Source organism: Chiloscyllium plagiosum, unplaced genomic scaffold (assembly GCF_037043375.1).
Source record: "Chiloscyllium plagiosum isolate Xiang-an unplaced genomic scaffold, Cpla_swu_hap1 HiC_scaffold_7, whole genome shotgun sequence".
Classification (NCBI taxonomy): domain Eukaryota; kingdom Metazoa; phylum Chordata; class Chondrichthyes; order Orectolobiformes; family Hemiscylliidae; genus Chiloscyllium; species Chiloscyllium plagiosum.
The window spans coordinates 88156984-88184451 of NW_028270145.1; the positions used below are offsets into that span (position 1 = coordinate 88156984).

The 27468-nt window shown below is 38.0% G+C and overlaps 1 protein-coding gene across 3 annotated transcripts in view; it reads right to left on the bottom strand.

Moving 5' to 3' along the window:
- Positions 1-61: 61 nt before the first annotated feature.
- Positions 62-27468, bottom strand: part of LOC122551730 (zinc finger E-box-binding homeobox 2-like) — a 151022-nt gene continuing 123615 nt past the window's right edge. For all 3 annotated transcript variants that reach the window (XM_087989233.1, XM_087989235.1, XM_087989234.1), the window contains 7 exons: positions 27369-27440; positions 21600-21788; positions 12865-13079; positions 9742-9850; positions 6112-8111; positions 4370-4550; positions 62-3300 (listed from right to left, as the gene is read on the bottom strand). In XM_087989233.1, coding sequence (XP_087845359.1) covers positions 2723-3300; positions 4370-4550; positions 6112-8111; positions 9742-9850; positions 12865-13079; positions 21600-21788; positions 27369-27440 — 3344 coding nt within the window. In that variant the 3' untranslated portion in view covers positions 62-2722. The remainder of the gene's footprint in view (positions 3301-4369; positions 4551-6111; positions 8112-9741; positions 9851-12864; positions 13080-21599; positions 21789-27368; positions 27441-27468) is intronic.

Below are 27468 nucleotides of genomic sequence, written 5' to 3' on the forward strand. Positions count from 1 at the left end.
AAAACTTGTACCTGCAAAGTCCTTTAAATGGAAAAAAAATAAAACTGATGATAAGAGCAAGTAGTATTTATATGGATGCTTCTATTTAAGCATATCTTATATATACATATTATGAACCATATATGAGACTCAGAATATTTTCAAGAAACATATGATTACATTTTAAAGTGTATAGCACTGAATTATTCTTAAATGGTCTTGCTTATATACAGAACTAAATGGCTGAAAAGAATTTTACAATCCCAGGTAAACAAGACACGACCTTATTTAATTAGATTTTGCAATGGACATCTTTTAAAAGTCTTCCTTTCAACCTGCACTACTAAGAAAATTGATTTTTTTTTAAGAACCAATCAATTAATTGGTATATTCCTGAGATCAACTTAAACGAGCTGTAAAAGCTGTTTTAAAATCAATGATTTGGCAGTTCAAAAAAACTGCATGTCAATCACACTCACTGGTCTTTTAGTTATCATCTGATCTCCGATTTGTCTTCATTATGTGTAATGTATCTTAATTGCCTGTTGGAAATTCAGATTGTAGTGTAACCAGATCCTGGTTACAATATTTTGGAGACCCTGTTTAAGCCACCACTGCCTTATTTCTGTGAGAACCCCAATTCTTCATTTAAAAAGACAACGTTCCATTTTGTTAACCTATGCAGTCTGTATATCAGATGATAAAACTGTGTATACATCTCACAACTTAATCAAAAGCCCAGTATTGATTTTCCGTCAAATTAGACCCTGTTAATAAAATCTAGATAGCTTACTTAAAAGAAGCTCCTATATTATGCACCAGCAATGTTACATTACTTGACGGTGCTATGCATCTAATTAGAACAGTGGATGAGAGAATGGAATATTGCTTGTAGGTTCAACTGCAATATCACCTGTGAACACCCAAGTCAACTAAACACAAGGCAACCCAAGAAATAAATTTTCCTTCATACAGTGCCAATATGTCCAATCCTCATTTAGTTTGTTGCTTTCCTCTCAGCAAGCTTATGAAATAACTACAACTGTATAATTTTGTTTATTTTGAGATGGTGAGAGAATTATAAAAGTGGACATTGAGTGAAATAAATAGGACGACAATATAAATTTAAGTTAATAAATATTTTTTTTGTTAACAATGCTGTGGATGAAACTGTAATTCTTCATGGTTTGAAGACAATCCTACAGTTAGGAAGGAAACACTATACATTATTATGCACATCAGTCTTCTGCAGTGATGTCCATAGAACCTTAAGCTGCACGTACAGGTCCTAGTTTGGCTACATTTTATTCGAGCATGGTCATTTCCAAGAGAAATTACAAATTGAAAATTTAATAATACTTTTACAAAGACAATTCAGGAAAGATTTCTGTCATGGTATCATACATTGTATTTTAACAGTCCCTCTTTTTTTTAGCTAAAAAACAGATGAAGAAAGTGGAATTTTCAGTCGAAAATACAGTGTTTTCACAAGATCGTATCAAAAGTTCTCAAATTTGGAATCCAGTAATTGGAAAACAAAATAAAATAATAAATTGAAAATTCGTATCTCACAATTAATGTTTGAAAACACAATAAATGCTCTTTTCATTACGTAAAATTTGCCCAAATGATCAACCTCATGTTCCTTTACTAAAATATATCTATATATTGAAGAACTATAATACTGTACACTACAGTATGAAATAAATAAAATTAGGAAATATAAAATGAGCAACATAAATAAATGTTATTTGACCTAAAATAAAATGAATGCAAATTGTTGCAAAGTTTGGTGTAATACTGACAAGTTAATGAACAAAAAAAGTACAGAAAATTGCACAAACATATGTAAACTAACGAACTGCTGCCTAGAATCTAATACTGACATGGGTGCTTCAAAGAACAGGGTGAGCTGTTTAACACTGAAGCTGGTGCAAGGTAACTTTAGTTACCTTTTTTAGCACTATACAAGGATGGCACTTGCAGAACACAGATTAAAAGGTTTGCATATAAGGCTTTTTAAAACCACCTTTCAGAAGGCTTCCTCCACCATCTGCCCCTCTCTCTCTCTCTCTCTCTCTAACTCTCTCTCTTACTCTCACTCTTTCTATTCCATCATAGCTGGGCCACTGTAAGACTTCAATGTCTAAAAAAAATCACACATGCATCATTTCATGATCCTTCAAAAAATTCTTGGGAACCTAAAATATTGTGTGGTTGCTGAAACAGGCCTAATGACTGGGTCAAACTACAAACAATCCACTAAAATACTGTTGTTTACTTATACAGGTATGGGTAGAAGCACAGGCATTACATTTTCAAGTTACTGTTGTGTGATAATATACATAGGTAGAAACATAGACAATACATTTCTTTTTAGAAATTCGTGTAGTAATACAAGTGGCATGTAATGCAATATACTCCACTATTTTGTGCTAAATAAGAAACTATTAACAGAAGGGTAATTTTAGGCTGCTGGAACCACACATTTTTTTAGGTCCTAACACTGAACATTTTTTTTTGCATAATGCAACTCTTCACAACCCAAAGTTGACTAATTCCTTCTAACACTGCCGGTTTTTTTTCTTTTTTTCCTTTTTTTGCATCTGACAGACTGCCCCATCTGTCCAACACTCAGGCTTCCAGGAAGCATCAGGCACGTGCATGTACAGCTTAACACAGCAGTGTTTCAAGCAAGTAACAATACTACTGGAAGAAGTAGGAAGCTAAAATGCAGTAGTTATTATATGCCATCTTCCACAATGTCTTCATGTTCAGATTTGGTTTCTGTTTTCTCGTCAACTGAGCTATCGTCCATTGAGTGGTCACCATTTTCCTCTTCGTCTCTTATTGTGTCCTGATCTGTATCCATACTTTTATTTTCACTCTCTTCTTCTTCCTCTTCATCAAATTCCTCTTCCCCTTCTTGCCTTACTAATTTCTCCTCATCCTCTTCTCCTTCTTTTTCCTGTTCTCGTTCACTTTCTACTTCTCTTGTCATGCTTTCTCGCTCCTCAGAGTCCGAGTAGCCCTGAGGAGTAATGCTCTGTAAGTAGGGCCGACTCATCAGTAGCTCTGCAGGTTCTAAGTGACCCTTCTGGCGAGCCTCTCTTTCAGCTGCTTCCCGTTCCTCTGCCTCCCGTTTGCAATAGGAATATCTGTGGTTCATGTGCTGCGAGTAGGACCCTGAGTGTGAAAAGCGTTTGCCGCACTTGTCACACTGATACGGTTTCTCACCAGAGTGCAGTCGTGAATGTTCAATAAGATGATGCTTGTGTTTAAATGCCTTCTTACAAATTTGACATTGATGTGGACGCTTTCCTATAAAAAAAGAAAACAGATTAAGATATAATATTAAGTTTTCTAATATGATTCAACAATCTTCTAATGATTTATATACCTTTGGTGAATCTCCAAGAACATGTCAAAGTGTCAGAAATCTTCAAGTGTTCAGAATTACTGTCAATCATGCCTGTCAAAGTTACTACAGATCATTTGTTTGCCCAAAGCTAAAAAAATGTTTTGAGTACAGACTGTCTGTACTTTTGAAAAGATAATGTATGATTTAATAAAGCCAAATAGTTGAATGTTTCATCAAAAAAAACACAATGAAAATTCTCAAGTTACTAAAAGGGAGGACTCCTGACAAAAGTGAAAAAGTAATGGTTTTATTTTCGGATAGCCGCTCCTATAACAGAAATAATGATACATATTTATAACAACATCAAGTTATGATACACACTTCACTTTTAACCTATGTAATTGAGAGTATCTCCTGTGGCATTTCAGCCAACGTGTGACCAGAGTTTGGAACTTGGAACCTCGGCCAAGCAAACATCTGGCTAATTCCACACCACAAATAGCACTGGAATGCATTCAACACCTTCCATAGCTGCAATACTTGAAGCAAAATTCAAAAATAGACATGACAGTAAATCCCTGTCAGTCTAATACCATGGGGCAAAATGGAGGACAGACTAAGAAGGGAGGGTTGCAACAGGATGAAAGTGTGTGATCATGTCTGGATGTGTACACAAAAGAGAGTATAATGAGATGACAAAAATGATAAATAAGTTATATTGGATTAAAATGGAAGACTGAATTAAAAATCTGGAGGGGGCAAGAAATTACAGTGCGAGTGTTACATCGTAAAAGCTCCCACCCTTGAAGATGTAATGTCATACTTCTCATCCTATCCTCCATGAATAGATAATTCCATAGCCCATATCCTTAATTCTGTATCATGTTAAACAGCATCAGGAAAATCTCTCTTCGCCAAATAAAATAAATGCATCATAAAATGTAATAACTTCAATTTAATACTGTATTTTAGAGTTAACACAAGAATCAAATTCAACAGGTATGGGCAGTGCAGAGTAAAAGAAAATACCTGTGTGCTCATATTTATGTCGCAGAAGGGAACTGCTTTTCTGGAATGTTTTGTCACACAAGTCACATGCATACATGCCACTTTCTGTCTTCTTGATCTTCTTTCGGGACAGACAGGAATCTGAATCTGTCATGTCATCCAAGCCTGACATGTAATCTGTAGTTCCATCAAGCAATTCCCCCTAAGATAACATACATTTTTATTAGAAAACCCACTGACCTCCATAACAAATAAATGCCTTGCGCTGTCTCTTGTGATTTCACAATAGGCAAATGCAATACCATATATATAACATTTAATTTACACAGCTCAAGTCTGAAAAGCATTAAACCTGAGAGGCAAATGAAAGAGATTTATACAGATCTTAAGTGCACAAACTGAGTTTTGTGTGTTTTTTTGTGTGTATGTGTGTGCTGGTTTTGTAAAATAAATTTGTCTCCGTGCAGAATTCTTTAACTGGAAACTGGAAAAAGGCTATTAGTTACTGATAAGGCTTACTGTGTCTGTAGCCTTGTGAGTAACTGCCTTGTGACATTCTTTTAAATTATCAGTGCTGATTACACACTTGCAACAGCTATATTAAATATCTTTATCCTATATGGTTATGATTTATTCTTAATGCAAACAGGCTGGTGAGAAAGGTCTGTAATTACTATGAAAATGACTCCTTGTATGTGAAAACAGCATTTAATTCAACAGTAACGTACATGAAAACGTGCATTACAACACTGCAGCATTCGTTTTGGCATGAAATGAAGGGAAGTGTTAAAAGTAATCCTAAAGTGTAAAAATGCACTCACACACCTTCCCACTTTGTTAGTGCCATTACATTTCATCAACAGAGATATATTAATTAATACCTGCATAAGTTAAAATTAACTGACTGGTCTGAATATATTTGTTAAATAGGACAGCTGCACTATCAAAATGGAAAGAAAAGGTAAATGTGAATTAGGCCGTGCAGCATTCTGTTTACAAATACCTTTGTACATATCATTGTAACTTTATTGTGTCATATAAAACCTGATCCTGATCAGATATCTAAAAGCATCAAAGCACTCATTAGCTTCAATCAACACCAATGTTGAAATTAAATCGTCAAATGTTCCTTGATTTTGCCTTTATTATTCAGTGCTTGGGATTTGGATGTGTTGAAATTCAATGAAATGATTTTCTATTGGAACATTTCTAATGTTAGTACACAAACAATAAAGATGTGCTCTCCAATATGTTTCTTACAACAGCATCCTTTCAAATTTAATTTCATTTCTAAAGTATTAATTGGTGACATAATATAACCCACTGTTTTATGTTTAAATAATGGCAAAATGCTAACAAAGTCACTTGGTAATTTTAGCACAGATTTAGCATTAGGATTTTGTCTCAATAAAAATGAAGAGAAAAGGATGTTGTGACTAGATTTCTTTTCAGGGTGCAGCAAAACTGTGTTCTTCAAAACAATGATTTTGATCTTTTAAAAATTACTTGACAACACTGTGCTTTACATGCACACTTGCTGGATAAAAATATACAATTTAGTTTGTCTAAGTAATTTTCATGTCAATTAAATTAATCTTACTGTCATCAGAATTAAGAAATTATTATTACATCCATTGTACATTTATGGCCCTGCCACACATTATGAAGGTAAATCAATCAGTCACAATATCTACTGTGATGATTGGAATGCACCTTTTCACAAAAGTTTCAGTAATGTTACAGAATCAGTCAGCTGCTGTTACCTGGAACGTTTGCTTCCGCTGGTACTTTCTTCTCTGTTGCAATTCTGCAAAAGCAGCTGCACCTGTTCCATATGTGTAGGCCATGTGTGGGAGGAAGCCCATTTGATCTAGCCCTGGATATGGTCGCAGACCTGGAACACTAGACTGGACTGAGGGCATAAAAGCAGCTGGGGGAAATGCATTTTGTGGTGGAAGTGTTGCGTACAACGGTTTGGCACTAAATGGATTTATACTGAATACTGGCTTAGTGCTTTTCTCGAGGGTGTTGTTAGTATTAGGCAATTCCTTCTTCAGGAAGGTCAAGTTTAAGGGCTCATCTGGGTTCTCTGATGGATAGGAAATACTGTTATGGTCAACAATAATACTATTGGTTTTATTTCTTACTTTTCCTGTGACCACACTTTTATGTTCATTCTTTTGTTTTGGCAAAGACAAGTCCAGAGGCTCAGCCTGAGGCTCTTCTGAAGAAAAGCTGTTTGGAGTGTATGAACTACTATGGGAGTTCTTAGAGGAAGTAGAGGAAAGATTCAAAGGGGAAGGAGTATTGCTCCTTGAGTGGTCCATCTTATCACCAATTGATTTAATACTGTTAAACTGAGAAGATTTAATAAGCCTGAGAGGTGCATCACAATTAGTAACACTGTTATGTAGTTCTGCTATTGATGGTGACGTTATCGAGTCCATCGGCTTTAATGCTGTTGTTGTGTGCCTAGCTGACAGACAGTCTTTATTTATGAACATGTCAGTGGCAACCGATGCCAACTCAGCACTGGTCCGATCCAGTGGCGGTGACCTGGAATTAGGGAACTGGCAGACCTTCCTTTGCTCAAACCATTCTTTTACAAAATCCTGAGGGAGGCCAACAGCAATGGAAATTTTCAGTAGTTCTTCAGAATTTGGCTCCATATTCATGGCATAGTAAGCTTTCAATACAGACATGTGGTCCTTATAAGCATTTATAGGGCTGGGGATACCTTTTTCTGAAAGAAGGGAGGATAACATATAAGCTTGCTTTTCACCTGACGCTCCTGTTTTATTGGTAATTACAACTTCACTTGGTTGAAGTACAGCCTTGATTTCTTCATTCATCTTGCACATGTAGCGTTCATGCTGATGTAAGGGAATGGGACCAGGGAAAGCCTCCCTGCAAAACTGGCAGGAGTAAGGAGATGTGTTATTATTGTCAAATGTCTTTTCCTCCATACCAAGATCTAATGCAGAACAGCTCATGTTACGCAGCCTGTCCTTTTTAAAATTGCTCATTTGCCTTTGTGAGTCCGTGTTCAAGCTCTGAAGACAAGCTTTGGCTTCATTCACCTTTTCTAGTGTGTAGTCAATAATACTTTTAGTGGCACCATTATGGCTGACAACTGGAAGACCAACAGATGGCATAACAGGGGAGGTAACTCCTTGTTCCTCAGCCAAGGAAGCTTGAGAGGCTGGCTCTTTCACGTGATAACCTTTAAGTCTTGAAATCTCTTCAGATTTGCAGTCCATTTTTTGCCTACACACTGTATTGTCAACAATTTTGAGGACCTTTTGGACTTCTCTTAAGTTACTGTTTGCTACATTGGAAAAGCTTAGTATTTGTGGTTCTATCCCTACTCCTAAGTGCTGCATTGGACTTACAACTGAGGTGTTGATTGACAGTGGGCTGCCAACTCCTACTCCACCATTTGGGAAATTACCAAACCCATGGGAAGTCATTATGGCTTTGTAGTCATTGAAATCAAGTGGCTCTGTCTTAATTTTAAGTAGTCCTGGCTGCTCAGGAATACCAAGAGGCTTGCCGTTCTCCAGTTTATGCCTCAGTTGTGTAATTGCTGAATTTGTAGGAGAGGAAGAAGCTGAAGTCGGAGAAGAGCCCGGTTTTAAGCTAGTTCGCATCCTGCCATTGACTGAAATCAGGCCAATGCACTTCTTGCTACTGATGTGAGAACTGTAGGAACCGGAGTGAGAAAATCGTTTCTTGCAGTTTGGACACTCATATGGCTTTTCACCTGAAAAATGTTTTAAGCAATTAAATTTAAACTTATACATAATAGGTGATCTCATCAAAATTATTCATTTTATCAAATTAACTAGTTAAACACAAATGAGAATATATCACAGAAACCCACAGCATGGAAGAAAACCATTCATCCTGTAATATTCCCATTTTGCAACAAAGAGCCATGCAGCCTTCTCCTGTTTTTCACATCATGATCCACAGTCTCAAAGGTAATGGCAGTTTTAGTGCATATACCAAGTACTTGTTGAATGTAATGAAAATTTTTCCCTTGACCACTCTTTCAGTTAATTAGTTAAAAATCACACAACACCAGGTTATAGTCCAACAGGTTTACTTGGAAACACACTAGCTTTCGGAGCGACGCTGAATTTCCTCTAAACCACCTAGCTTTAACCCTAACCGTATTACCCTAACCCTAAATCTGTTGCCCTCGTTAGGAACTCTTCAATCAATGGGCATAGGTCCTTCCCATCAACTGTTATCTGAACCGCTTATACTCTTATACATACAGTCATTAGGCAGTGCTAAAAAAAAGTCACATTTTCTCAAATGCCCAACTGCCTATCCCACAAATGAGTCATGTGGTATATGAATTTCAGAGTCGGTGTGATGTCAGGTTTGTCGGCTTTACTGGTAGATCATATCAAATAGCATATTCCTTTGTCTGTTCACAAGGCGCTGCTGGCAGCCAACTAGCCTGTGCTTACGGAACTCGAAACTGTGTCCAAAATTATATGTGATTCCACAATTGGACGTTTGCTAGTATATCCTGAGTCTGTTACATTGATAACCAATTTAGGACTTGTAGTCTGGCTCGCAAGGTAGTAGCGTACAGGTACTGGAAGCTCCATACATTAATACATAGAGCCATGTTTGTTGCAAACAGAAAGAATATATGTACACGCACTATGCCTGTTTCAACTCGACAAAATAGGCAACAGCATTCACTATTTCATTTCTCAACAGGATGCCTTGACCAATTGCAGTCAACCTGTCTGGTTAACATTTAACCAGCCTGGCAGTTCATTAACTGCTACACTCCCCACTTCAATGCCTCAGCCAATCAGAGTTCACTTGCCAAATAATCAGCTCTTGCCTCTCTTATAGTATCAGTGATGTTATTCCCTTTAAACTGGTATTCTTTGTGAAATGTCCTAATGAGTGCAAGACAAAAGCTCCAAAAAACTCCACTTTTAGTCAACAATCTCATCTTTTACCTTGTAATGAGAAGAAAAATTACCCAAAATAAATACATATACATTAATTACACAAAAATAATTACATTTAATGGCTTATTTATATTTTATATGTTGCTATTTCATACCCAATATAATAAAATCATTGGGGTTATTTAACAAATTTGTGCTCTTGATGTAAAGCTTCCCTTACTTGTAGCCCATATCAAGATTTCAACACGGGAGGTCATCTGTTTCCCTTGGGCTTCCTGGATAATAATTTTAATGGACAGATATCCTGCAAGGTCCATTCGTGTTTTCTCCCACAATTCCAATGTGTAGTTCTGGCAGGTGAAACTCCACATCAAGCGCCTTTTTGTAAAACCTAGCCTCATCCTTCAAAGCGTACCCTTTATCTAGCAGACTAAAAAGCGTTTTGCTTACCACTATGAATTCGCAGGTGTTCCTTCAGATGGTGTTTGTACTTAAAGGCCTTGCCACACTCTGTGCATTTGAACTTGCGATTACCAGCACCATGGGTCAGCATGTGGTGCTACAGAGGGAAGATAGTGAAATGAGTCTTATGCACAGCTTGGTGAAATTTGTGAACAGTCACAGCTAACAGAACAGACATGCCAAATGGACCCTATTTACATAGAGACATTCTCAATACCAACTAGCTCCTAAATCTAAACCAAAAAAATTGTGATGCTGTAAATCAGAAACAAAAACAGAAGTTGCTGGAAAAGCTCAGCATATCTGGCAGCATTTGTGAAGAGAATCCAAAGTTAACATTTCGGGCCCAGTGACCTTCCTCAAGGTCCAAGGAAAGGTCACTGGACCCGAAACGTTAACTTTAATTTTTTTTCACAGATGCTGACAGATCTGCTGAGCTTTTCCATAACTTCTGTTTAAGTTCCTAAATATTTTTGTCTTTTAAATGATAATTTCTGAAAGAATTGCTGAGCCTTTCGGGTTTCACATCACACAAAACAAAAAATTCTAAAAGAAAATCATTGCCACAAGAGATACAATCACCATCAATACTAACTTCTGTGATAAAACCATTCAGTCATTCTATTCTATTATCTGACACATCAAATGTCATATTGCCAAAAGTAAAAATGTATTTTTTACGAGTACCTTGTAGGTTAAATGTCTATGAAGTGTCTTAACAGTAACAATTTAATAGTTAAAAATTATTACTATGCAATGCTTTGTTATATTATGTAAAAAAAGGTAAAATCTCAATAGGGATGACCTTTTTTAAACATCTGGCAGCAAGCACAATATGAAAATTAACTGGTAAGAAATTAAATTGATGGCAATGGATACTCAAGGTAGGAGGTCAGCTTTCTAAAGTAGCAAGATACAAAAGCTTTGCAAAGGAATAGTGCTGAACAGTGTGACAACTGCTAGGGTGTGCTGACTCTTCCCACATTCCTGGTGAGACAGATGGTGTTGGACAGGACACAGGGAGGTTTGTTCAAACAGCAGCAACCTTCAAAGATCAAGCAAACCCTGGCCTGCAGAGCGCCAATGAGGGACTGGTGCTCATATGTTGCTGAGCTGCATAAACAAACAGCAACAGCTGCTTTGTCTCCCCTCAATCCTTAGAGGACTGATGCAAACTTTAGTTGCGCCTCTGTTAATATGATACAATCATTTGTAATTACTAAGTGGGAGTACCATGATCAAATTAGGAAGCTTCGTCTTCAATTCTAAAACTAAACAGAAATAAATAAAATGGGAAGATGCAAACAGAAAAAGAAACAACAGGATACAAACTGGGCAAAATAGCCCAGCTGAACACACACAAAATAGTGTGATTCAAGAATTGGAATTCTTTTACAGCGTGTTTTAATCTTCAGCTAAAATAATAATGGGGTTTATGTTCAATTATACAAATGCAAGCCATACATCATTTTCCTGAGGCCTTCACAGAATATTTAAATAATTTTACATTGATGGAGTGCTGTCAACTGATGCGGCATTGCATTTTCAGTACCAGTGGCACTCTTTAATATAACAGATCCAACGTCTAGTGGCTTGTCAGCATCAACAATTCACACTATGCTGAATTCTGTGAGCTGCCTTTTAGCCTCAGTTAAACCAAAAAAAGGTGTTTCCCTCATTTTTAGCATTGGGAATAATGGGTCTCCACTGTGGATGAAATTTTAAAAATGGAAACTGGCCCATGGAGCTTGTGTGCATTGGTTTGAGTGCTGCTTGCTATATCCAATTTTATCATGTTAAAGTGCCATCAGTAAAATTGAGAACATCATTATTCTGTCGGCAGAGATTATTTTCCTGACAAAGGGCAAATGTAATACCGGTATTTGAACCTTTAAAAGAGAGTAGGAGTCAGGTTCAAAATATTACAGTCACCTTTTATAACAATGCTGAGTTAAAATAAGCCTTGTGTTTATAATAAGGCATATTCTGTAATTTCTGGAAACATTTTAGAATCAATTTTTAATGGTACAGACCCTGCACCAAAAGGTGAAAGAGAAACTTCATTGCACTGACAGAAAGTGCTTTATTTTAAATCTATATAAAATGGAATTGTCATGAGAGAACAAAACAAAGGCCAATGTATTATTGCTTAAAGTTTCCAAAGGAATTTGTTCCTTCCAATGTCTTGGATAACTATCTCATCTTCTAAAATAACGAAGCTGACATGTGCAAAGATAAATATTTAAATGAAATCATTCTCTCAAAATGATAATAATGGAATAAGTACACTTTTACAAGATTATTTACAATCTATGGTATTTCACATCTCCCAGGAGGAGGCAGAGGAAGTTACACTACATAGCACAAATGGTTTAGTAACTGTTAATCAAAAAAAGTGTTCCAGTGAGAGGGGTGCATGTATGTGGTAAAGAACAGGGAATAGTTTTATGTAACTTACCTCCTTCTATCATTGATAACAACTGAGCTATGTCAGTACTACAACAAAAATACTGATACGTCTTTTCCAACAAAGGATTGTAATGGGGAGTGGTGGGTCGGTGAGGACAATAATTCAATGGAAACAGTAACCTTACAAAATCCAAATGTTTGACCATTTGTCAAGTGGAAATCAACCAAACATTGTGTGAGAGAGCATTATCATTAAAATAAAAAATATGGGAGGAAAGAAAGCAAATAATCAGTAGGGATGGTAGCATCATTAAAAAATGTATGCTTTTAGCTATTAGTAAGACCATTGACAACATTTGAATCATCTAATTTGATGAAAGAGTATGAGGACAATGGTATTGTAGAGATGACACAGTATTTTAATGAGATTTTGAAAACCAAGGTAAAACCCCAAACTTAAGCTAAATTTAAGTTCAAGTGCCGATAATGTTTCTAAATTGGATATTAAAATGCTCATTCAATCGTGAGTACATGATATTAAATCATCCTGGAAAAGACCATCAAAAAACCATTTAAACTTAAATTAGAGCTATTACCATTAAATATTTGCATCCTCAAAATGCCATAAAAAATTAATAGCCAATAGAAATTAAAATGATATTTATCCTCTAAGGGTTACCCATACCCATCCAGAAGCCCCACCTGATCTCTCCCTGGCTTGTGCGTGGCCATATGTCGTTCAAGCTGGGTGCGGTAGGCAAATGTATAGTTGCAGAGTGGGCAGGCAAAGTTGTCTTCATTCTTTTCATGTCGATATTTAATGTGCTCCTTCAGTGATGTCAAACGCTTGTAGCCCCTGTCGCAGTATGGACAGGTCAGCAGTTGGGCAAAAGCATCTGGAGTTCCAGGTGGCAGGTCTGCAGCCAGGGAGGGAAAAGAGAGAGCACAGGCCAAGAGGTCAGCAATCAATGGCAGTTAATGGGATGACTGCCCGGATGGTATGACTGGAATCGTTGCAATCTGCTGCTTCAAGTGCCATCATTACAGTGGCCTCTGCACATTTCAATTCCCCATACACACCCAGGCCAAGCTTGTACATGTCATTCCATACTGTGTCTGGAACTTCAGACTTGAATCTCATCTTTTTTTTATAAAATGAATTTTTCTGAACAGTTCTACTTAAACGTACAACACATTTCGAAGAAAACTCTACCATCTCATTTAACATTTCAATGTTTATAAAAGTAAAAAGGTAATAATCAACATACAGCAATAATACAGCCAACAATACAGCATTTTAATATCAACCAACCATCATCAAAGAAAGCAAAATCCAATCAATTTTCCTTTTTAGTTTTTGCTTTCGAGGTATGAGTAGTTCTTGAATGGTTTATTCACACCATGTAAATGTCACAGAGGATAATAACATGTTGAGATTTCCTGTCGAAATATTCAAGAGGATGCCATTTTGCAAAGTAAATCAGTACTTAACAAAAAAAATTCAGTCACTTCTTGCAGTGAACACTACAGGAATTTGTAAGGATTTTGTTTGCACCATACACTTTAGAAGAAGCATTTGGTTCTCACTGGGGTGACATGAAAATAATAAGAAAGTGTGCATAGTAGTGAATATTTTGTGTGAAGAGAAAAGTAGCAGAAGATGGAAATAAACTAAAAAGGAAACAACACAAAACGTTAAACTGCTATTCACTGAAACCCAAGATTACAATGACTGTGAAATCGGTTGTGTGCTCTTAGCCATATAAAAACAGCAATAGTAGCATAGATTGAAAGATAAATTGATTAATGTTTAAAATACAAGTATTACAGTGCCCACATAATAAATGACAATGTTAGGTTATATTTAAAAAACATGAATTTCGTAACTTTGAAGGTTAGGCTTTTCAAACATTTTTATACCAGTTAATGGCCAGGCAAAACAAATCTTAATAACTGTGTGTTTATTGCTCCCAAGTCTGAAGTGCAGCTTTAATTTATCTACAAGTGGCCACTTTAAAAAAAAGAAAGCTAGTACAATGGTTAAAGTTTGGGTGTGTACAAAGTGAAATCATTTAAGGTTTCAAATGACATCTGGGACCACAGCAAAAAGCACGGACACTGGTTACAACCAAATCGCCTCCCGAAAATCAATCAAGCTTTACTCCCCATCTGCTGACTGAAAGTGGCCCACTTATACCCGAGGCCAATAATGCTTTAGAAATGTTCACAGCTGCATTCTGGTTGCTACTCTTTGTAGAAATGAGGTATAGTTCAATTGATTTGTTATAACCCAAACTGATCTTCACCGGGTAGGAATTAAAAACCTGTTCAGAGTCAGTCCTGTTTATTACAAATTTGTAGCTGACTTTTGATAGATATTTGATTGATTTGATAAATTTGTAGCTGTCTTGTGGTAGAGATATTCCTATCACAGTAGTAATTTTTGAATATTTTTCAGGTAAATTGATTTTTAGCAGTACTGCTAACGTTGATGATTACCAATAAAAGGGAAGACTTTGGGAAAAGTTAATTTATCTTTTGATTTACATCTTTGAAGGGCATGCAAACGTGAAAAGGGGAAGATTCAAATGGAACAATGCAGATGAAAGAGGCATTGAGCTGGGTTGTTTCCTTGCAGGGGAACGGAAGGAGATGGGAAGGGCATTCTCGTGGAGACTCTGACAGAGAGAATGTAAAGGTAAGAAAATTGCAAACTGACATCCACTTTGTTTCTTGGTCAAGGTTGCTTTTCATCTGAAATGGGAATGTTTTGATTCTAAACATCACAGGGAGGTAAGTCAAATCGTCTAATCTGGCAGCTACCATGAACTGTTGAAAACAGACTATGTGGGCTGCAAATAGATTTAATCCCATTGCTAACTGCTCAGAAAGAAACTGAGGTCCTCATTATCTAAATGTATTGTTTAAGTTGGGCAGCTTTGTAAAAGAAATAGGTTCTCCTCTTGATTTCTTCAGCACAAATAATTTTGTCAGTTCATCTGAAAAGGCAAAAAAATACTGACCCATCAACAAGATAGCAAAGATTTCAGATGTGGCCGTTGGAGGGTGGAGTATGTTGGGCAATAACGAACATAAACAGCAGGCTTATTCTTCAGCCTTGAAATATAAAATAATACTAATGTATTTCTCCAGGACATTTTATCATCTTGTTACCATCATACTTACAAAACAGATGCTTATTATGCTTACCCACTGTAGGGTCAAGTCTTTTACCTGCATGATGTCAACTGAATATGTAGGAAATTTTAAAAAAATCTGTTGTTTCATAACTTATCAAACTAGGTTGGTTTGTTATTGCTAGAAATATTTATATATGTGTACTTTGTCCCATGGATTTTGTGTATTTGGTAAACTCTATTAAATATATTTTTTATGACAGAAATAACTTTGCAGACACACTGTCATATCTATTAAGTAACAAATGTTACCACTGGAAAAAAACAGTCGATCAAATTATTAAATTAAAAATAAAGGAGCTTCAAAAATGAAAGTCTGCGTATTCCTGATAACTTCAATCCAATATGCAATATTCTAAGTACATAATGGTTTCAACTTTCAACCCAATTTTTTTGACGAGGAATGGGGCTGTTATAGGCCAAACTGCAGATGCACTCTTTTCCACCCTAATGTCACGAACATGCAATCTGATGTGCTTTTTCTCGGCAAGCCAAGAAACTAAAGGTCATACCCTACATCAAAAATTAGTGAATCCGTACTGAAATATGTCAGTACAGTGTTCCATTCCAAACCCACAATGCCTCCATCAAGAAAGATAAGGAGAGCAGATACCATGGGAAGACCACTGCTTTGCACTTCCTCTCCAAGCCACTTACCATCCTGATGTGGAAGTATATCGCCGTTCATTCTCTATTGCTGAATTAAAATTTTGGAATTCCCTTCCAAGGGAATTGTGGGTCAACCTACAGCACATGAACTGCAATGGTTCAAGAAGGCAGCTCACTGCCATGTTCTCAAAGGCACCTGAGGATGAGCAATAAATACTGACCAGCCAACAACACCCACATCCCACTGAATGAGTGAAAAAAGTCAATAGGCCCTGATTCAGTTTTAGATGCGTCAAAGAGCGGAATCTGCACACTGCTTCATCCAATGACCGTTGAGGAACTAAGAAAGTAGGCTTTTAAGGGACTATACAGACCACTCTCAAAACAGGGCACAAAATCATTCTGATGCTGATTTTTCTTTGGTAGCCAAGTGGAACATAAATGCATCTTCCAACCCTACAAGTATTTTCCTAAATACTCAAGTATCTCCATGTCTCCTGTCCCTTTTCCCACCAGCAATGCCTCACATCCCATCCATCACAGCCTGCTTTCCACCAACCTGCAAAAGCATTTTGGTCAAGTTTCCTTCAATAGTTACCCACCTCACTCCAAATCAGTGAACCGTTTGTCAGTGCTCATTGAGTACTGGTGGCTGATACTGAGAATTGTAAAGAGACTGAACCATGAAACGGTTCACTGTTGTCATTAGGTGAGCATTTCCATCACTCCACATCTTCACACCCCACCCCACTCCAAAACTCAGAACCCCATCTACTCAATGCGTACACTAAATGAAATGGTGTCACACGTATCTACAATCTTTTGAGGCGAAATACCTGCTGGTATTACCCAAACATTGCTCTGCTCTTTAATATAAGACAAATCTTATAAGAAGTACTAACTTCTCCACATAAAAGGATAAACACTGTAGCAACAAAATGCCTCTTTTTTATATATATCTATCTTCCATTCTTGCATCAAAACTAAACACCGTGGTATTAGTACCACTACCTGCAAATTCCCCTCCTAGCCACTCACCATCCTGACTTGGAAATATATCACTGTTCTTTCACTGTCGCTGGATCAAAATCCTGGAATTTCCCCCCATGGGCATTGTGGATCAACCCACAATTGATGGACTATAATGGTTCATGAAGGTAGCTCACCAGCACCTTCTCAAGGGCAACGAAGGGCAATAATGCTGGCCAACCACATCCTACAAATGAATAAAAGATGCATCTATTTCTTTCCAAATGGTGTTTGTATTAATGATAGCATGATGGGTAGTCTAGAAAGTACATAAAATGATTTTATGGACATATATTTTGTAAACAATTGATGAACTCAAACTTATAACAGCAAGAACAGATGGGATAACAATTAATCTACTGATTAAGTGAGCACCTTATGCATGAATTGTGAAAATGTAGATGTCTGTGTAAGAAATCAAGTTTATAAAGGAGCTGTCATTGAGTCATAGAGAAGTACAGCATGGAAACAAACCCTTTGGTCCAACTCGTCCATGCCAACCAGATATCCAAACTTAAACTAGTCCCATGTAGAGTCATAGAGATGTACATAGAGATTTGCCAGCACTTAGCCCATATCCTTATAAACCCTTCCTATTCATATACCCATCCAATGCCCTTTAAATGCTGCAATTGTACCAGCCTCCACCACTTCCTATGGCAGCTCATTCCATACACGCACCACCCTCTGCATGAAAAAGTTGCTCCTTAGGCCCCTTTTATATCTTCCCCTCTCACCCTAAACCTATGCCCTCTAGTTCTGGACTCCCCCACCCCAGTGGAAAGACTGTCTATTTACCCTGTCCATGTCCCTCATAATTTTATAAACCTCTATAAAGTCACCCCTCAGCATCCAATGCTTCAGCAAAAACAGCCCCAGTCTATTCAACCTCTCCCTACAGCTCAAATCCTCCAACCCTGGCAACATACTTGTAAATCTTTCCTGAACACTTTCAAGTTTCACAACATCCTTCCAATAGAAAGGAGACCAGAATTGCACGCAATATTCCAAAAGTGGCCTAACCAATATCCTGTGCAGCCACAACATGATCTCCCAACTCTAATATTCAATACTCTGACCAATAAAGGAAAGCATACCATACGCCTTCTTCACTATCCTATCTATCTGTGACTCTACTTTCAAGGAAATATGAACCTGCACTCCAAGGTCTCTTTGTTCAGCAACACTTCCCAGGACCTTACCATTAAGTGTATAAGTGCTGCTCAGATTTGCTTTCCAAAATGCAGCAACTCACATTTATCTATATTAAACTCCATCTGCCAGTCCTCATCCCATTGGCCCATCTGATCAAGATCCCATTGTAATCTGAGGTAACCTTCTTCACTGTCTACTACACCTCCAATTTTGCTGTCTCCTGTCCGAATCTTAGTTTAATCAATAACAAAATACTTTTTACTACTATCACTGATTAAAAATTTTAATAAACTTCTGTCCATTGAAAAAGTGACCTGCTTGTATGTAAGTATTTCTGCAATTTGTCCATCCCTCATATTCTCGGCAATATGAGTTATTTTCTACTGAATTATGCAGGCATTTTTTCATGATAAATGCTTCTTCATAATAAATGTCTGTTTGCTAAAGCCATTGTAACTGAGGCTGGTGCCAAATTTCATTCCCTCAGTTTAAATAGGGCTTTGTCTGTAGGAAGTCCAGTGATCCCAGTCATATGTCTTTTACTTTCCTAAGCTAAGAACACTGAGATTGGTATCACTAACAGCACTTGGTTATCTCTTTATTGAACCTTTCAGTCAGTCTTGCTGTTTTTAATTAGCAAAGCCTGTGGAACTCTAAATTTGAGTGCCTTTCTCCTGCCCAAATCATGGGATCAAAAAATGTCACAAGGTGGGATCAGTGGTATTCTGGCAAGTTGTGAACACTCATTTGACCGCAACTTACAAGAATGCCAACCCCACCAAAATCTTGTTACAGCCTCCAGTTGTTTACTCAATTAATTCAGTGTCCTGGGCTGCATTCCCCTGCAGCTGCTCCCCATTTTCCAGATAACAAATGGTACAGGAACAATTACATCAGCTGCCAATACCTGCCAACAGACAGCTGCAAGATCCATCCATTCCTAAAACGTAGCAACATACCCTTAAAAAAGGTTAACTGTTGTCTCCCACCAACAAACAACACATCTATAATAATAATACTGGATTTTCATAGAGACAGGGAGACATCGTGGAGGTTTGCAAATGGCATTCGGAACCTAAATCTGGGATTTCTGATCATATTCCCAGAGGTTTCTTGTTTTTAACCAGTGTCATTCAGGCAAGAAGGTTGGTCTGGATCCTGAGTCCTCACCTAGTAATGCTGACCTGGCTATCTCCTTTGCAGAGACAGGCATTTCAATGTCCTCTGTAACTTAATGGACTTGGGCCAGTTCTAAAAGGATTCATGGTTAGTGGTAACTCAGAGGTGTTCTGAACCATAGACTAGAAGAGGGAACCTTCTGAAAGGCAAGTTCAACATGCCTTACCGAAGGGCCTCATGATTAACTATGCCCCACCTTGCATTCCCCCTCAGAGCCTCACATAACTTTCACCCTTTGCCCCTTTCCCAGCTCCCCATGGCCCCTCGTACAGGTTGAACTGCTATAACATGCATTTCATCAGCGCGAATTGGTTATAATGTGATTGACAAATTGTGGACGTTGTTTGGATAATACGAACTTTCTGCTGAACAGGTACAGCAATTTTCTATTAGTGATTTTTTACAGTGCAATTTTCTACAGTGGTTTTCATAGTGCAAGTTTCTATAGCACAAGGTTACAGAGCAACAAAACTGTCCCGTTATAGCATTCATTTATTATCCTACATCAATGGATGTGTTTTAAAAGGTCTATTTTTAATAGCATTCATTTATATCCTAGCATTTTAAAAAAAAATTCCTTTCACTAATGGTCAATAAAAATATAAACTGCCCAGACCCTTGAAAATATCAAAGCAGAAACTGTAAGCACTTGAACCCTCCTTACCTTATGTAAATAAACATTGTACAAACAACAGAAGATAATAGGCAGCCACATGTGTCAATTAGGCAATATTTTCCCTGCTGTTCAACTGTTTCAACACACTCATGGATGTCTGGGCTCTCAGCAAAAAATACATAATGAGGTAGTTCAAGGAATTTTTTTTTAGAAACCAAATAGAAAGTTTTGGATGAATGATTTTTTAAAAGCATTTTTGAAATGTACTATTATCATTACAAGGTTCTTACAGTGGGTGACTGGTCAGGTAGATGCCATACCTTGTCATGAAAGGTGTGATTTGCAAGGCTGGATTGGTCTGGGGTGTAACTTGACAGTCGGGAGTGTGGTGCTTGAAAAGCACAGCAGGTCAGGCAGCATTTGAGGAGCTGGAGAATCAATGTTTCAGGCATAAGCCCTTCATCAAGAATGTGTAGCTTGACATACAAGGTAGATGAGGGGCACACACCTTGTCTAAGGGGCATGAGAAGCCAGTCGAAGTGGGTGAGGGTGGCATGAGATGGCATAGATAGGGAGCATGTGAGGGTTAAGAGTTAGACAGCCTTTATGTTTTTATTATAATTGGGATGAAGTTCCATGACATGTTAAACAGCCCACCTTTGCAGGTGGCAGCCGTGACTGCCTCTGAACGATTTTCGAGATTGTTTGACCCAACTGCAGCCCACATCTGTGCATACCTCAATGAAAATTCTCTTTTTGCAGACACTTTCTCCAAGTCAGGCGGGTCTGTTTTCATAGTTTTATAGCATCCATTCATGCACAATGTCTGCTTGGACTTCAAGGATTTTGCCTTTCTAGGAATGTCTGTGGGCACGTCAACACTTTCAAGAGGAGAGGCATCACTGGTATCCAATAGTTATCCACATCCTTGTATTTCCCATCAGGAATAATTAAATAATGGCCAGAAATGGGAATCTTGGCTGTTTACCCATACTGTAGTGCTGGCTCAAGGAGTCCAATTTTCACGTGCCAAATGCTGACCCAACTCTACTTATCTCACTCAGCATACTCAACAACCAGATCGGCAACACTTATTCCCTGTTACTACACTGTGTGGTGTATTTAAGCATTGAACATTGTGGGTGGTAGTGGTGCGGGGGCTCATCTTTCACTATAAAATGATACTAGTTTTATTTGAAAAAGTTTGAAACCGTCCAAGGAAGAGAATGTAAATGACTATTTTATGTAATAGCCAACTGGACAGTTATGCAGGATAACACCTTTGAAGCAACTCTTTTAAGTGTGTAAATGCTTAAGTGGAGTCAACTGTATTAAAGTAAACAGTAATAAAACATTCCTGCACCTGCTCGTCTAAGCGTGTAGTCCAAACAGTGACTATTCACTGTTTAAACAAATGCTAAAGTAGTATTTGTAAAGTAAATGTGTGGTACATAACATACCACTATGAAAAATGGAGTGTTTAAAATGACATATCTGACAGCCTGCAGCAAAATACATGATGCTACATCTGACATTAGGCCTCTGACAGTTGTCACAAACCTCCCAAAATTTGAAGATAAACATTGAGTCATGCAATGAATTTAAGGTGTAAAAGTATCAGTGTAGGGGCTAACATTGTGAGAGAGGCTCACCATTGTCCTCTTGCCCATTGGTTTCTGGTGTTCCATGCCGAGACAGTTCTTCAGGCGCTTCTGGATAGATAATGGCTGTGTCACTCCGCTGCAAATATTCTGCAATGCTAACCGCATGGCTGTCTCCTTCTTCGAGTTTCCGTTTGGCAAAATACTCTTCAAAATCTGATGTGCAATCTACAGTCTTTCCTAAAATAATATATTGAGGGAAGGAAGGAGAGAAAAGAATGTCAGTCACCCACAGTCCAATCTTTCTCTACAACCCAGAGTGACTTGGCATCTCTCAAGTTACAATACACAGTTCTGAAAGACTGCAATTTTACTTGGAATTTCTGCTTCCCCATACTGTTTAGCTCTTGTGGGAACTCTAACTGTTAGGTGGAGATAGCTGAAATAATCACAAACAAAGCAAATAAAACCACAGCCTTCATTAGCCAGGAAATGACAGGCCCTTATTGGTACATGCTGATTACAAGCCTAAACTGCCTGACTTGCTGGCATGCCAAGTTTTACTTCTGTTTTCCTCAGCCTTGTTATCTTTCAGGGTTTTTCCTTGAATTTTTTTTTTGTTACAGACATTTCAGACTTACATTGGAAACCTAGGTGCTATTTAACAAGAAAAACATTGATAACAAGAAACTATGTATTTCATAAACTATCTGACAACCTAGAGCTTCCATGCTTTCAGAAAGAGGGGTTTCCCTGCAGTCGAGTAACTTCAAGTTTGTGGTGTAATCGATAATGTAAGGCAGCATATTGACACATTGTAGTGGTTCTTTACAGTAGTCTGACATAATGGGGGAAATTTAAATAGAAACCTGAAAATTAGCATGTGGATCAAAATGCACGATTGTTTGCCTACAAGCCAACTTTGTGTGCCTTTCTTTTTAAAATGTCCACCAAATGCAAAACAAATTATTAATCAACTGTCTGTATCAACAGGAGAACAATATCATGAGTGGCCCCATTGCTTAGAGCTAGCCCACAGCGTGGAAAAGAGAAATAGTTTACACCAGATTCATATGTGAAGAGAAACTAACCTGAGAATGAGTGGGAAATGTCACATTAGGTAAGAGCAGGCATCATGGATTTTTTTTTTGAATGCTAAATGCAGGGCGTTTAGTGGAGGATATGGAAAAGAAGAGCAATGTTTTGTATCTGTAGGAGAAGGATGTTCTCCAGACACACAGCAAGCAGACAGAGCAGGTAACCATGAAAGTTGATACCAGGAGTTAAGCCTGAGGAACTATATGCAGTGCCACAAGAAATTCAAAGACCTTGACATGAGTGGTCAAGGACAGTGAATGCATTGTCAAATTTCATAGTCTACGAATTACACCAACCATTTCAGCCTGTTCAAGGCCCTACCATCACAGACCTACAAATAATTTCTGTCATTATGTCAATCAGGCCTCATACTTAACATTCATATGCTTTACCTCATTCTCACAAACTATCAGTGCTGCAAGACTCACACTCTTACTTACATGTTGGACAATCACAGCCAATATGTTTGCAAAGATACTCAGCAAAATATTTTCCTGAGATGCAAGAATGAAGTTCTGGCCTAATGATGGAAAGCTACAATTACATGCCTTTTTTTTAATGAAGCTACAATTACATGCTTTTTTTTTTAATGAAGTTCTGCACTACTAAGCAATTATTTTCCTCTCTTCGGACAATGATGGAGGCATCAGGAGCGAACCATAGCGGGGGAAAGCATATCTACAAGTGCAATTCCCACAGAGGAGATGATATTGACCAGATGTCAAGACTTAATTTCTCCCATCTCACTTAGTCCTAAAAATTACAAATGATATAAGAATGCATTTCTTATGTTCACCTACCTGTCCAACCTTGCTCTTCCACAAACTGACCCGTATACCTTTTTCCTCTCAGATATTCAAGAATTAAAGCAAGCCAGGCAATGGAGCAACAATAAGAAGGCATTGCACTGTGACTTGGTATCAGACTTTCCGTCACCATAACAGATAAGTACTATATGTATCTTAAAAGATAAACTAAATTTAAAAAGTCTGCATGTGGTGTGATACCAAGGGTTTACCAGTTGGTAAACGCTTGCATAGGTTCCAGTGCCAAGGCTTCAGATGTGAAACCTGATAGGGCAGCCTACAGAAAACGATCAATGGATATGCATTACCATCACTTACAGATCTCACATTAGTCCATAAATCTGATCTCAGAGGTGACTGGGATTGCTGAGGCGGTGACTCAGCAGTAGTTGCATGGAACAAGACAGTAATTCATCCTCCTTCATCACTAACCACCCCACACCCACTCCCCTTCACCCACTCACCACTACCTAGATTCCAGTTATGGCTGCAGAAAACATCAGATTTCAGTGAGGATCTCCTTATTGACATGCAGACATCCCAAACACCTAACTGAGATTCAGGTTAGAGGATTGCTCCCTGAACACTCAGGGTGGATTTGGTCTCTTCTGCTAACAGCTCTTCTCCTTCTCCCTCTTCCAGGAACTTGTCTTGCTCTGTATTGATTCTGTTCATTCTCCCTACCATGTTGCATTCCAAACAGATTGCTTACTCATGTAGCCAAGTTTGAGAGCAACTGATTTGTGTAGAAAAGTTGTAGTCAGCTAAACATCCTTCAATAGATGCCATATAGTCTTTTGCAACTTAAAAGGACAATAGAAAGCAACGCTCACTGGTAGAAACACAGTAAAATTGATCAATTAATGCCAAACTTGTAAGGACCCAGCCTAATGAAGACTTTAAATACTGCTCGTAGACATCCTTCCCACTTCATAGGTGCAAATATCCTCAACAATATGGTGCTGGCTCAGTTTGCCCGAGAGTAGAGTCATAGAGATGTACAGCATAGAAATAGGTTCTTCAGCCCAACCAGGCTTCCTAAACTGAACTAGTCCCATTTGCCTGCATTTGACCCATATCCTTCAAAGTCGAGAGTGTGGTACTGGAAAAACACAGCAGGTCAGGCAGCATCTGAGGAGCAAGAAAATTGACATTTTTGAAACCTTTCCTATCCATGTACCTGTACAAATGTCTTTTAAATGCTGTAAATAAGAAGTGTACAAGTGCTCCTGATAGTGTTTTGGAACCAGAAGCAACCCCAAAAAATGGAAAATTACAAAGTGAATTTCCCACCCAGTGTTTTCATGAATAACAACATTCTTTCATGGTGAATTCCTGATTTATCGAGGGGAATTGCCAAGTTGAAGCCAGGTAATTTCCCAAAGAGTTACCCAAACTTCTTCCTATATTTTTCAGTGGCCAGCTCAATAATAGCACAGGCAGATAGATTGTCTGGCACTTACATGTTAGGCAGAAAAATGACCAGCAGTGCTCTCGTGGAGGGTCTGATCGGGGTGGGGAGAGGGGGCCTAATGGAGAAAGTACTGAGTGTCAGGAGTTAGTAAATGGTATCATGGTGTGATTGGGAAGACTATGGACTTGGATATAGAGCATTTATGCTCCTTCTCACTTCACAGAAAGATTTTATTTAATTCACTCGTGGGAACTGGGTGTCACAGACTGGGCAGTATTTATTGCCTGTCTCTCCTTGACCTTGTGAAGGTGGTGGTGAGGTGCCTTCTTGAACTGCTACAGTCTATATGCTGTAAATATATCCACAATGTTATTAGGGAGGGAATTCCAGGATTTTTGACTCAGCAACAGTGAAGGAATGGCAATACATTTCTAAGTCAGAATAGTGAGTGGTTTGAAAAGGAACTTGCAGGTGGTGTTTTCCCATGTTTGATACCCTCATCCTTGTAACTGAAAGTGGCTGTGGGTATAGAAGGCGCCATCTAAGAATCATTGATGAATCTCTGCCTTGCATCTTGTAAATATTACACATTGTTGCTCTTGAGTGGCAGTAATGGAGGGAGTTGACATTTGTGGATGTGGTGCCAATCAAGCAGATTGCTTTAACTTGGTGTCAAGCTTCCTGTTGTGTTGTTGCTGTTGTTTTTAGGCTCCCTTTACTTGGTTGGCACAGGGACCTCTGAAGAATCCCGAACACGGATCTAGTATTTCAGGCCATCAATAGCATATTTAATGGAGGGGAGCTTGTGAGTGATAGGCCACTATATCAATACACTGAAGTGGCTTTAACCTCTTTCAAGCAATAGAAAAAGTGAATTTATGCATGGGATTTAACAGGCTACATTGACTGGCCACAAATCCGACAAAATTGGGATGTTTTGTGCCATTGAAAAATGGCCACAATACATTGCAGTCTCTGCCCCATATTCTAGGTCAATATTTCTTTACAGTATTTAGAGGCTGTCGTACTGTACTACTTCATTTCCAAGGTCAATATGGACACTATACACATAAATACTGACAGTCCTTGAGTCATGACCCAATCAAGACTTCAGAGACAGAATATATTTGTTTATTTGTTCCTATCCAAGTGTACTTATCTATGATAAAATGGAATGGCAGACCTAAATCTAACCGCCCTTGCTTATACATTCAGAACATTGGATCCAGCACCCAAAAGTACCAGAAGGCTTAGAAGAATAGTCGAAACGGTAGCCGTGAGCCTAAAATAAAATGGAAGCTGGACCACAAATACACAGTCCAGCTGAGGATTGCAAAACTAAAACAGCCAATCATTTATCAGTCTAAAGGGATGAAGTAATAAAAGAGATGATTGTGAAATGCATTTCCTACATGAACTTTAAACAAATAAATAGTATCATATTTTATACATTTTCCATACATATAATTTTTGAACTAACATTGAAATTATGCAGTTTAGTCTATTACAGAATAAAGTTATGGAAGGATAAAAATATAAACATTTCAGCTGACAAAATGTTGCAATTAAATTTTGCTTGTTATATGATGATGTGCCATTGCTTTGAAGATTTGAGGAAATGTGGAAACACACCTGCTAAATAATGGTTTACGGGTGGAAAGAGACTTAAAATATCTATTTACATTTATCTTTAGATTTTGATGCTCTTGCAAATTCAGAAACAGCTTAGCTAGTTGGTTCTGTTTATTTCAAAACCTGTGACCAGTTTTCACGAGATTAGCAAAATATGTCATAGTGCAACCAGCTACTGGTAAAGTTCCCATCTGAAGTTAAATTTAGACTGAAACGTATGTCTCTGTGGTTCAATGTTGCAACTTTGATTTGCATTCTGGAAAACACCTTGATGAACTGAAAAAAAAAGCATTCAAACCTACTAAAGTAACCACCTGCATTAGCACTGTGAGCTTTTCAATAATGCTGTGCCATGGCTTTCACAAAAGTTCTTTATCAGGTGGGAAAAATTCTCGGTATGCCCATGAACACATGGCTGGAGGAATGAGGTCACCCCCAATTAACTCAGTTGTTGCATTTACCCAGGATAGCTTTGAACAGCTTAGATCAGAATTAAAGGGACTCAGCTTCATAACTGTCCACTATTTAATTTATTGGTGTTTGCATTTTTAAGAAAGCCAATTTAGACTGCAGAGGCTATAGACATTCAAACATTACCACGTATGTGGCTTTCAAACCACACACAAGAAACTGAACCCACTTGCTTGGTTAAGTTGAAGCTGGGACAGGGAGAGAATATTGGTTGGAAAAGATATGAAGACAAAGTTCAGGCCATAGTGAATCCATCTGGACTGAACCACAACTTACAATGGGCAGAATTTCACTCATTAAAGCTATAGAAAGGTGGTAAATTTTACCTCACAGTGAGGCTTTTATAGAAACATATCATTATGTGCAGAAGCAATAAGACACAACTGTTGTTATTCTCACCTGTACCGTTACCTCTACTCGGCTGAAGTGTGGGTTCAGGCCCCATAGTGTCATACTCTTCCTTCATTTCCTCTGCAGAGAAAAGGAACATGACAAGAAG